Here is a 13,312-nt window from a genome sequence, read left to right as displayed (position 1 = left end):
TTATATCTGCCATAGATTTATTAGGAAAGATTAGTTACATTCCTTATAAAGTTGTGCCTAAAGGAACTCCTAGGTCTCCAGGCTTTTAACATGGAGTGGAGGCTATATCTTCAACAAAAAGCCACAACTGTAAATGTACACACAGTGCTCTGAATGCTTTCTGCAAAGCCCCCTCAACCATACAATCCTGTATTTTCACTTGTGTGTGTGTTAAGGATCCAGCATCTCTTCCAGTTTTAGATTTCCCTCAGAATTTACATTTCAGGGGAACAGAATCTCAAGATGCAAGTTTCAGTTTACAATTCCTTTCTCCTCAATACAACAATAACCCTACATCAAGTCACTGTTAGGCTCAAGCTTCCCACACCAGCACCAACTGTTCAACTCCCAGGGACAGAGTAGCAATCAGAGGATGTTTCCCTGCGTTGTTTGCCTCCAATAACCAGCTTTTCAGACACAAACCAATCTTGAAGCTTGGGGCATACACAGTGAGAGGATATGCTTTTATTTTCAATTGGCAACATAAACAATTAGGCCACTAGGTTGCCACTGCGGAGGAGAGACACTCCACTATGTCAAAGTCTGATTCTTCAGAGTGCTGAAGCACCCAACAGATGATTGCCATTAACAATCAATTAACTTTATAAAGAGATTTCATGCATTGGTACTCTTCTTCCCAGGGCAAAGACAAAGATATAAAAGCTATTTCACCACTCTCTCCAGCGCCCCAAGAATCTGCTCTCTTCAGAGTCAGTCCACTAACTCAGTGTATTGATAATAAAGCCTTTGGAAGCATCCTGGTGCTACTATTAGGAAATGAAGTGGGTCTCCGGCATGATCTGATCAATTTTGTGGTCAGCTGGGTTTGCTGATGCTTCATAGTTGCAGATGGTCACTTCATGTCGATAAGCCTGAATCAAGGCAAACATATTTGGTCCCTTTAAAGCTCAGTTTACGCCACCAAAAAAAATCTGACCACCTCTTCCCATTTCACTTCTGTCCAAAGTAGTCTCTCCCACCCTTCCCAAGATCTGCCTAAACTGAATTTGGTGCCAGCCATTTTGGTGCCAGCCATTGAGGCCCAGGCACCTGTCCCCAGCTCAGGGAACGCTTTACATTACAAATCATGCCTCGATTGATGCCGAACCTATGCTATGTCAATGTTTTAAATCTGTAGTTGCAAGACTGCAGCTTCTTCTGCATGTACCTGGTTCTTAACAGAATCATGCCTGTGACAAAAATATATGCTTTAAATAAATCCAACAGCAATGCCAGCACTTACCACTTCTTAACAGGTAGCTTCCCAGAAACACAGCAGTTCATGTTGGATACAGGGAAGGAAACTAACCAAGCATTATTTGGGTTCTGATTCAGTTCAGCAAATTAACTCAGTTACTGATCAGTAAAAAAAGGTCTCCATAGCTCTTCCCAAGTTTCTTATAAATAACCACATCCAGACAGACCCAACTGTACAAGTTGCAATTCAAGACGACCTCTGGATTTGTGATGCGTTTTGCTCATTTTGTCCCCGCTCTCACTCACCTCTGTCCACTCTCCCCTCAGGCCTATATAAAAGATCTTTGTTGTCTCAGCTCCAAAATTCTTGGAAATGTGGATGGAGAGATGGTAAATGTTTGAGAAACGAGCAATTCTGGAAGCAAAACACAAAAACAGACTGAGTTCTGAGTTCAGCACATAACCAGTCACCCAGGAAATAAATCCTAATTTCTGGAGCAGTTTCTGCACTGAAGAGGATGAAGGTGTTACTTGAAAAGGAAAACCTACTGGGGTGTGGAGGCTTAGCCATTCACTCCTTGGATCAACAAGAACTGGGAGGGAGGGTGAAGGAAGCACCTAGTGTGTCTGACATGCGACTCCTCTGGTAGATTGGAGAACAGTAAAAGGAGCCTTCTTCAGCCCTCCTTGGTGTAAGAGGTGGAGGAGACAAGGCACTGAGGATTCAGTCTGGGGAGCCTCCAGGATGCAAGACCCAAGATCTTCCCTCCCCAGGAAAAAGGTCTTCAACACCATTTTGGGACAGGTAGAGTTCTCACTCCAACACGAGTGTTGGGAAGAGCCAGAAAAAGCATTTCTAACAGTTGAATAGCATATGAGTAGGCTCTGATAAAAGGAACAGAAACTCATTGGTTCCAGGAGGAATGAACTCCAGTGCATCCCTAACAGATGCACCACAGAGAAGGGAAGAGCCTGTCTCATACTTTGTGGGATACTCCAGTTCTCCTGTTAGATCTCGATTCAGACTGAACATCTGATCTGGTTCTCTGGCTGTGTCATCAAATGACATGTGAGGAATGTTCTTGAACCTGGGAGTGGAGAAAAACACAACAGTGGTTAAAATGCATCTTAGCTAATTGATTTATCTCCCCTCCCTTCCCACCACAGGGTTATTAAACTGGCTTTGTCTTGTGGAACACACACACACACACACCTGGATCAGCCAAGAAAACAGCACTTGCATCATACCAGGAATTGTCAACACACTACATGTAGTAAACAAGAGCAAGGAACAGAGCCGTAGATTTAAGACATGTGCCACCCACAGCACCTCCAGAACATGTCCTGCTCTACTCAGCATTGATGAGGCCTCAGCTGGAACAGTGTGTGCAATTCTGGGTGCCACACTTTAGAAAAGATGTGGACAATTTGAGAGAATCTAGAGCAGCACAACAAAAATGATAAAAAGTTTAAAAAACCTGACCTATGAGGAAAGCTTAAAAAAACTGGACATGTTTAGTCTTGAGAAAAGAAGACTGATGGCAGAAACTGATAACATATTTGTAGACTGTTAAGGGCTGCTATAAAGAAGACAATTGTTCTCTATGTCCACTGAGGGCAGGACAAGAAGAAATGAGTTTAATCTGCAACCAGGGAGATTTAGGTTAGATATTAGGAAAAACTTCCTAACTATAGGGGTAGTCAAGTTCTGGAACAGGTTTCAAAGGAGGCTGTGGAATCCCCACCACTGGAGATTTTTATGAACAGTTTGGATAAACGTCTGTCAGGGTTGGTCTAGGTCCGTTTGGTCCTGCCCCAGCACAGATGGCTGGGCTTGGTGACTTCCCACAGTCCCTTCCAGCCCTACATTGCTATACATTCTATAGAGAGAGGGGTTAGGATTCCAGTGCATTAGAGACAGAGCAAAGATGAGGGGGAAAGCTCCCTTAGTAGAAAGCCAAGTGAGGATTAGGGCCCTGAATCAGTCACAATTTCACAGAAATTGTAAAATTAGCCCAATACCATAACTTTCCAAACAACATTCCTGCTTTTGCCTCTGAGCTCTTAGAAAAACCACATCAGGCTGCTCCTGAGGCAGTAGACTGGCAGCAACAATTGCCTGGCCCAGGGCAGGCCCCAGCTCATCCCGAGCTCAGCTCCAGTCCAGACCACTGCTGCTGCTTCCTGTCCTGCCAGTCAGTTGGGAGGTGGTGTGACACTGACAACCTGTGGCAATTAGGAGCCCTGGCCTGCCTCATGGTAGTCCACTGCAGGCCTGCAGGGGACACTGCAGCACCAGCTGGCAAAGAGCTGAAACTAGGATCTTCTGTTTGGAGCACAAACAGGTCTGTGAGGGGGCTCTGTCCCAGCAGAGGGATAAGCTAGATACCCCGCTATACACACACACACACACACACACACACACACACACACTCTCTCTCTCTCTCTCCCCGCCCCCACCACCCAGTGGTGGATCCTGGTCTCAGCTCCTTGCCAGCTAGCACTGCAGTATCTCCCCCAGGTTCTACCAGAGCTCCTAATCCCAGCATCCTGTCAGTGCCACACCACTTCCCCAGCCAGGGCAGGAAGCAGCAGTGGCCCAGGTCTCAGCGGAGCACAGTGTGATGTACAGAGCCCCGCAAATCTGCAGATATCTGCTTTATATCCACAGACCATCTTTGTGGGCTGGATGCAGATCCAAATTTTGTATCCATGCAGGGCTCTAGTGATCTAGGCCCCAATCCCGGACCCAGACCAGGCTAGAACAGAGGGACGGTGCCTAGTGATGAGACATCCCCTTCCCCCATGTCCCACATTCCTACCTCCTGAAATAGGACCAGCATGCCATTGGAAAAATGGCAATAGTTTGTGGAGGAACTCAGCAGCCATGCACATCCCGTGAAATTCAAACCCCTGCCTGAGATGCTGCCACGAATTAACCCCCCCCACCACCACCACAATTTTCACAGGGCCTTAATCATGCTTATCACCAGATAATTATATTAATATTAATTTAGTATAAGACCTTCTACCCAGCAATATGAAAGGGCAGCCTAGCCTGAAGCAGGTATTCCTGGTTTCTGCTTTGGACTGACACCAATGCCTGCTCTGGCTTAGCGTCCTTTTCATCTGTAAAATGGGGATAGGAATACTCAGGTCACTGGGCAATGAGAACTTTGCAGTGGGAAAGGAAAAGCTGAAGTATTTAATTTTTTTTAAAAAGCAGTGAGGAGAAAAAATACAATCCCTTAGTATGAATCACTCTAGGGTTCAGTCTCAGACCATCATTGACGAGATGGTAAAAACACTGCTTAGAGATTTCAACACCCTGCTCTAAAACAGCTGTGCAAAGAGATACTCTATACAATATCTGCCCAACATGAGCTTTCCTGGTGGCCAGGCCCAGTTCAACTTACAGTCTCATCTCTGACGGGTGTGTATCATCATCCTCTCCCATCACAATTATCCCTTTTAGCTTCACGTTGCCTGTAAACCTGCCATGAAACACAGAATCAGTGACTTCACCTCCACTATCTTCCAGTTAGTCTTGATTATGCATCACAAATTCAGTAAATCTCAGCCAAGAAGAGCTGCCATCACCCAAACTTGTTTTCTAGTTTATTTCCCGAGAGCGTACAAGGAAGACTATTGTGAGCAAAGAACCCAGCCACAAATAAAACTAAGTGCATGAAGTGGTGCCAAGCAGGTACTTACGGGATATTAAACAGAAGTTCTACTTCATCATCATCACTTTCGACAAACTAAAAGATACAAAACTGGATTAAAAATAATCCCTTAGAAGCAGATAATGAAGATATTCTGTAATGCCATATATTACGCTTCCCATGCACTTCCTTCTGCATCAGTTCATATCTGCATTCCACTGGAAGCTTTGTGCGAACACACTTACTGTAGAACCATGTTAATATGCACTACTTTATTTTGGGAACTATGAATGAACAATACAGACAATGCATTATCCAATGAACTTTGTTTACACTGAAAATTATAGTTCAGTTGTATTTTATACACAGATACTCTGCCTACTAGTAAGTGTTCTAATGTATTCAGTAGAAAGAAATTTAATTCAATAACCCACTGAAGCATCCACTAGCAAGTCTCTGAGGCATGAGACACAAAGCTTTTTTTTGTTATCGCTATTGTCATGCTACACTAGGAGCACTCTGTTGGTATAGGGATGCCAGTATATCATACCAGCGAAGTGCTCCTAGTGTGAATTCAGCTGTACCAGTACAATAAAACCACCTCTACAAGCAAAACAAGCTATACCAGTATAACTGGCTATTCGTACTAAGGGCTTCTGCCAGCACAGCTATATTGGTCAGAGATCACACTCCTGTCTGACAAGCCTGTGCCAGCAGAAGTCTATAGCACAGACATGACCTTAGGCCATGTCTACACTAGGCACACATGGACAGTATTGCTGTACCTCTATAGCCAAGTGCTCTTGGTGTGGATGCAGCTTATAAAGGCAGAACTGCCCTTTTACGGGTATACATTATGCCGGCCTTCCCAAGTGCAATACACTATGCCAGTAGAAAAAGAAAAATCACCACCACCACCACTTTCATATCCACAGTGGGGCTGCGCTAATATAAGTATTTTGGTAAAGTCACCTCCCTGCCCAACAAATACAATTATGCTGGTATACAAATAGAATGAATGACATCTGGTCAAACAGATCTCCACACCAAACTACAGGTCAAACTATACCATGCGACTGTACTGAACATGGTGCTGTACAGAGCAGAGACAGGCCATTGGCTGTGGCTAACAAAGACAGATTGGAGGCTGCCCATCACAGATGGTGGAGGAAGACATTACACATGTCACAGATCGTCAAAATCACAAATGCAAAAGGAAGGGAGCTGACAGAGCAGGGCATGTTAGAAATCACCAACAAAGAAACAAGGCTCAGGGGGTTGGGACTGGAACATTCAATGCCAAACAAGCATTGAATCAGGTACCTAAGGGAGGAAAGAGAAAGCAAAGAAAACCAAGGAAGAACTGGTATGGTGAATGCGCTGGCACCATCTGGGAAGCAGCAACCAGAATCAGAGGAACTGAACTCCTGAAGGGTCAGTGTCCCAGGTGGAACTAAGCTCTCGGGGAGGTCCACAAACATGAAGTGTGGCCCTTCATTGCTGGTGCTTCGGGGCCAGGACATTGGAGACAGCCTGGAATTTCTCAGCCCGCCCTGCCCACTTTCCCCCATGGTGTAATCCACACTGCCGGCTGAGCCCTAGGTGCCCAGACCCCCACCAGAGAGAGCACCAGGAACAGCCGCAGAGCTCAGCCCGCACAGGGGCTGGAGGCAGGCAGGGATCGGAAGGAGGGTGGCAGCAACAAAGGTGGGGCGGGAGAAGGTGATCACTAAACTCCCCCACACCCCAGGGGATTCTCTCTCAGCCCTGTGTTCTTAGGACTGGGTGGCAGGGGCCCAGAGCTGGGCTCCCCCGCAAGCAGTCACACCCGTTGCCATCCAGGACATGGGGGACCTTAGGGACTCCCTAGACTAGAGTGACACCCAGCTGCACTAGTACTGCTGGTACCTGTCCCCCCCGCTGCCTATACCTGGAGCCACAGCCCCCCAACCCTTCCTAGGGGGCCCACGTGTCTGTTTTTTGACTGGAACGCCTGGTCAAAAAGGGATCCTGGTGGCTCTGGTCAGCACCGCTAACCAGGCCATTAAAAGTCCAGTCAGCAGTGGTGCAGGGCAGGCAGGCTCCCAGAAGCAGCCGGTATGTCCCAGAAGCCCCTAGGTGTGCAGGGGTGGCCACAGGGGCTCCACATGCTGCCCCCGCCCTGAGGGCAGGCTCCGCAGCTTCCATTGGCTGGAAACCACGGCTAATGGGAGCTGCGGGGGCAGCACACTAGGAGCCAGAGGACCATGTCGGCAGCTTCCCAGGAGCCACCTGAGGTAAGCGCCGCCTGGACCCTGCACCCCTCACCCCAACTCCCTACCTCAGTCCTGAGCCCCTTCCTGCACCCAAACTTCCTCCCAGAACCCACACCCCTCAGCCCAGAGCCCCCCTCTACACCCTAACCCACCTCAGTCCTGAGCCCCTTCCCACACCTAAACTCCCTCCCACAGCCCACACCCCTCAGCCCAGAGCCACCGCTACACCCCAACCCCCTACCTCAATCCTGAGCCCCTTCCTGCACCTAAACTCCCTCCACAGCCCACACCCTCAGCCGAGCCCCCTACACCCAACCCCTACCCCAGTCCTGACCCCTTCCTGCACCCACACTGCCTCCCAGAGCCCACACCCCGCCCCCAACCGCCCTACCTCAGTCCTGAGCCCCTTCCTGTACTCAACTTCTCCCAGAGCCCAACACCCCCAACCCCAACCTCAGTCGAGCCCTTCCCTGCACCCAAACTCCCTCCCAGAACCCACACACCTCAGCCCAGAGAGCCCCCATCTACACCCTAACTCTCACCGTCATGTCCTGAGCCCATTCCCCACACCGTAAACTCCCTCCACAGCTCACACCCTCAGCCAGAGCCAGCCGCTAACACCCCAAACCCCTAACCTCAACCTGAGCCCCTTCCGCAACCAAACCCTCCACACTTTTGCTGGAGCTATACAAGCCATAGTGCCTAACTGCCCACACCCCTCAGCTCGCGAGTCAGGCCCCCCTATCCTATCCCTCCTAACTCCTACCTGATCCAGTCCCTAGAACCCCACTTCCTCGCACCCCAAACTTTCCTCCCAGAACCCGCACCCTACACCCATACTCCTCGAGTTCAGAGCCCTCTTCCTACACCCCAAACTCCAATCCCAAGAGCCCGACAGCACCAACCACAAACGAGAAACATTTCTAATTGTATTTCTTAAGTAATGGACTGCTTGAATTTTTCCAACAACCATCGTCACTGAGCCCCCCAAAGGTGTGCCAAAATCCCTCTCCAGTAAACGATACACAAGGAGACCGTGTCAGAGCCAATGAGCCGCCCATAGCACCAAACGAGGGGCCCACTCAAGTACTGCAGCTCACGTTCCTGTCAAGCCCAAAGCTCCCTTCCCACTAATGCCCACATCCCACCTCAACCCATCCGAGGGCGAGCTACCCCCCCCTAACATAACCTAGGGATTGTGAGTTCAGCCTGTGGGGAGTCCATAGGATCTGCGGCCCAAACTGCCATCAACAGAAAGCCCACTACCCCTCACCTGGCCAGAGCCAGGTCCTGAGCCCTCTCGCCACACTATCACAAACGCCCCCCTAGACCCACACGCAAGCTCTCCACGCGACCCCAATCCGCAGTCCTGAGCCGCACCCCTCCGAGAGACCCCTTCAACACATCCCTCCCAGACCCCCACACACAACCTTTTACACCACATGCCCGTCACCTGAACCGGGTCCAGCTTCCAGCCTTCTGACGCCTTGTGCACTGATAGAAGCGCGGTGAGCGATGAGGGGTGGGCGGGGCCTGGAAGGGCGGGGTCGAAGGGGTACCGGTTCCGCGCTCCAGAGCATCGGGAACCCACCCGGGCGCACTGGCTGCGGTCCCACAGCCGTCTCCTCCCCAGGCGCTGAGAAGACGCGCGGGGGGCCCCAGCTGTCCCTCCTAAATCTTTGAATTTGTATTCATATTCACATGTAACCGCCGTCTCGTTGTAAGCAATGGACCGCACTCGCTCTGGTACGTAATGAGCAAAGTGTTAGGAAGCGCCCCCAGCGAAGCCAGGATCGTCAGGCGCATCGGGGGGCTTCCATTCGCGCTCGGCCCCCTGCAGCAGCCGCCGCCCTCCCGTGACCTGGGCCCGTGCTCAGTAATGCGCTATGGCCCAGATGGCAACCGCTGCGCGCGAGAGGATGGAAACATCCGCAGGCGGCTCGACGTGCGACATCGGTTAATAAGCACGCCGCTCCTGCCATCTCTAACGTTGAGGGGGAGGGGGGGGCCGCGGCTGCGCCTGCGTCACGTGACGCGCCGTGCCCCCCCCCGCCGCCGGCGCTGGTGCCGCCATGTCACGTGGTATGGGGACGGGCTAGGGTGACCAGATGTCCCGATTTGGGGGCTTTTTCTTATATAGGCTCCTGTCCCTCCCCGCCCCGATTTCTCACACTTGCCGTCCCCCCAGGGGCAGCAGGGGGCAGCGGAGCTGGGTGGGGGCAGCAGGGGGTGAAGGGCAGCAAGTGCTATGGGGTCAGTGGGGAAGCGGGGGGAGCAGGGGTCAGGAGTCAGCAGAGCTGGGTGCAGGGCAGCAGGTGCTATGGGGTCAGTGGGGAGGGAAGTGGGGGGGAGCAGGGGTCAGCGGGGAGGGGAGCTGAGTGGGGGGCAACAGGCGGTGAAGGGCAGCAGGTGCTGTGGGGTCAGTGGGGAGGGGAGCAGGGCTCAGGTCAGCGGAGCTGGGTGGGGGGCAGCAGGGGGTGAAGGGCAGCAGGTGCTATGGGGTCAGTGGGGAGGGAAGTGGGGGGAGCAGGGGGCAGCGGGGAGGGGAGCTGGGTGTGGAGGCAGCGGGTAGTGTGGGAGGTAGCAGGTGCTCAGGGGCTGGACTCAGCAGACAGGAGGGTAGTAGCTGCCCATAAGTCGGGGGTGGGGGAGGGAACAGCAAATGCCCAGGGGTCAGCAGGAAGGGGGCAGGGGCAGGGGCAGGCAGGTACTAAAAGTTCAGCAAAGGGGCAAGGGCAAGAAGGTGGCTTTCTACAGTGGGGTGGGAGGGGCAGGCAAGCACCAGGTACTCTCAGTGTTTAAACCCTGATACAGGTGTATGCCATGCGCTGTTACTGCAGCTGTTCATGTCATGGGGCCTGCACTTTACTGCTCTTACTAAGCTCTTTCCATCCCCACTAGAAGGTGGCAGTGAGTTCTTCAGCATGTGGGGAAGGAACTGAATTGGTGACGAACTACAGCGGCCTTCTTCCTATTTTCTACTGGCTCAGATTCCGTGGCTGTAAACTGAGGCTAACAGCATTTCTGTCAGGCTAGATCAGTTATGGGACTAATAATCATCCCCACTGGTACAAGCTCCCTCTCTGAGAAGCTTAATTCAGTAGTTAGTAGAGGCTGGCCTGGGAGTTGTTGTACAGAGTGGTGCTCTGGTCGCTTTAGCTCTGAATAGCAAAACACTCTTGTAGGTTAAGGACAGATTAGTTGTGTAACCTGTAACATTTACAGTTACACTTGCTAGGGGAAGAGGAAAAGGGTTACTGCTCCAGCTACTACAGCTGATACCCTGCTCAGGGGCTAAGGGCAAAACGCAGTTTTCTGTACAATTTTGCAACTAGGCTAATGGATCAGATTCTGCACCCAAGTAATATGTTAGCAACTTCACGGGGTTAGAAATAACCAGGGGCAGAATCCTACTCACTGTGGAGGTTCACATGTTCTGTAGTTACCAGCTTAGGCAGGAGTCCAGGCAGGATAACGGATGAGCCTGTTGTTAGTCTGTTGTGTGGCAATTTCTGACGTTGCCAACTTAGCAAACCAATTTCTAATGTTGTAAACCTAACTCCATAGGTTTTAAATGGCAGAGTGAAACACTAGCTGGAACTGTTGTTCAGTAGGACAGCAGTGCTGCTTCTTGCCAATTGATTCCTAGTCACCATTGACAGGGACAGCTTTTTAATCAATTTTTTATTTTGTTCAATTGACTTCAGAACCTTTTTGTGCTGCTCGGAGAACATGCTCCATCTGGGAAAACAGTGATTGCATCACACCTTTGTTCCCAGCTCTGGCTGCACATAAAGCGTCACTGATACTGACAGAAATGTGCAGCGCTCTGGAAATGGTGTTTTTGTCGACTGGTTGCTGCAAAGCAAGAAGAGGAATCGCATGCAGGGGACTAAATTGGTCCCTGGTGGAAATACGTACATCAGTAGCGTTATATTAAAGAGGGATTTGGTCCAAGTTATCCAAACCAGAGCCGTAAACTGTTGGATTTTTAAAGGGACACACTTGCAACCACTCCCCCAACTCAAACTGACTTCTGTTCCAAGTGGAAAATATTGGGTAAGCCTGGAATGTGATTTGAGAAGGAAGTGAGAACACAGGCCAATTCCTGCTGACAGTTACACCTGTGTAGCCTTATTGACTTCAGGGAGAACAGATTTTTGCACAAGAATAGATTTGGGTCCCTTCTGCTTTTTCAAACCTGGTATAAGCAGAATCTCATTCACTTTCCTCCCCTAAACTCTGAGCACTTTAAGGACAAAAATAAGCAAGGTCTGCTTGATTTACACATAGAGGAAGCCCTCCTTTCTTTCTACACCAGCCTTAAACAAACACCAGACCTGCTGTAACAAGGGTGTCACTACAGCAGCCTTAGTTGGACTGTTCTTTTGAAAGATCCTTAATGGTTCTTTTAAGCTGCTGATTTTCAGTGAAGTCTTTTTGTTCAGAGGGGCAGAGAACACAACAGGGAATAGCTCTGTTTTGTCAACTCTTAGTCATTCAAAAGCTGAAAGGCTTTAGCTTAAGTTTGTTTAATGTTTGTACAGTGATTTTGAAGAGCTAATAGCACAGAAGTGCTAAATATGACTGGGCAACCATCTAAAGATCTATCATTTCCAGCTGTGACCTTTTTCCTACAGAAAGCATAAAACAAACAAATGCAAACTGTAGGGGGCTGGTGCACACAGAATTCATGCTTAAAAAAAAAAGGCTCATGTCAGAGCTGCTGATCACACATTCTAGAATAGACAATACTTAGTCCTGCCATAAGTGCAGGGGACCGGACTAGATGACCTCTCAAGGTCCCTTCCAGTCCTGTGATTCTATTCCATGATTCTAATTGTGGAAGAGCTTGGTGACAGAATGGCCTGATGTGGTGAATCGTGGGAGATTAACTACACAAACTGGGTATTGGCCCACAAATAATATTTGGGTTCAATGTGAAAACAGGAATACATTCTCCTCAGCCAGTGCAGCGCTGGGAGGCAGCTGTCAGGGCAAGACAGCCTCAAATACAATGCCACCCAATGTAATTTCCCACTCCTACTTCCTCTACTTCAGTGAATTTTACACCTGAGTGGTTTTCTTTTACATCATAAAAGCTGGCTGCCTCCCAGACTGCAGTCAGAGTGAGATGCGGTGTGTGGTGTAGAGGCCATAGCTTGGGGAAAACACCGGCAGGGCTTGGCTTTGCACTGTGCCAGGGGAGAGCTGAGGATAGAAGCACAAGGTGGAAAGAGGTGAGCAGGATGGGGAGTGCTGCAGTGTTCATCCTCATACAGACGGGCACTCCGCTACCTCAGAGGCCTAAGAGAAGGACAGCGTAGCATCTCTCATGCTATTCAGAAGTATCTGAAGATTTGAGTGATGTGAGAGTAGAATAAATTTGTTAATTTTACATAAATATTGTATGTAGCTAAATGTGTGATGACTTCATAATTTTTTGTGCAATATGTAATTCATACTTAGGCTCCTCATAACCTTAATCTGACCCTGTGCATACCCCTAGGAGTCCGTGCACCCCTGGTTGAGACCCACTGAACTAGATATCAGCCACTTTCAGCTATAAAGACATTCAGCTGCTTCATATGTTCAGTGCCCTCCACCCCTGCTTTAAAGCGAAACTGCAGTACTTTGGTATATTAGGGCTGGTCTACACTACGGGATAAAATCAATTTTAGATACGCAATTTCAGCTACGTGAATAACGTAGCTGAAGTCGAATATCTAAAATCGATTTACTCACCCGTCTTCACCGCGCGGGATCGATGTCCATGGCTCGCCATGTCGATTCCAGAACTCCGTTGGGGTTGGTGGAGTTCCAGAATCGATATAAGCGCGCTCAGGGATCGATATATCCCGTCTAGATTAGACACGATATATCGATCCCAGAGCAATCGATTTTAATGCGCCGATACGGCGCGTAGTCTAGACGTGGCCTTAGGTTGTTCAATCTGTAACAGCCCTACAGAATGGTTACTGTGAACTGCAGCGTAAAGGCCTTTGACAGATATAACAATATCCTGGATAAATCTTATTGAATCAAATTTGATATATTTTAGGTCCATTGTATGACAAATGCATTTGTGTGATTGTCATTGTACCTAACTTCTTTAGGAGAAAGAGGAATATAAATGTAAGTCCTCTGGTTATCAGA

At 49.4% G+C, this 13,312-nt stretch overlaps 1 protein-coding gene across 1 annotated transcript; it reads right to left on the bottom strand.

The window, feature by feature from the left end:
* PITHD1 (PITH domain containing 1) lies at positions 1 to 5,705 on the bottom strand. Its single transcript, XM_032789566.2, has 6 exons — positions 5,687 to 5,705; positions 4,951 to 4,997; positions 4,653 to 4,730; positions 2,220 to 2,324; positions 1,543 to 1,651; positions 1 to 911 (listed from the first exon to the last, which is right to left on the bottom strand). The coding sequence occupies exons 3-6, from the start codon at positions 4,691 to 4,693 to the stop codon at positions 810 to 812; spliced, it is 357 nt and encodes a 118-aa protein (XP_032645457.1). The 5' UTR covers positions 4,694 to 4,730; positions 4,951 to 4,997; positions 5,687 to 5,705; the 3' UTR covers positions 1 to 809.
* Between the last annotated feature and the right edge of the window lie 7,607 nt (positions 5,706 to 13,312).

This window comes from Chelonoidis abingdonii, chromosome 25 (genome assembly GCF_003597395.2).
Source record: "Chelonoidis abingdonii isolate Lonesome George chromosome 25, CheloAbing_2.0, whole genome shotgun sequence".
Taxonomy (NCBI): domain Eukaryota; kingdom Metazoa; phylum Chordata; order Testudines; family Testudinidae; genus Chelonoidis; species Chelonoidis abingdonii.
This window is presented reverse-complemented; position numbering and strand designations above follow the sequence as displayed.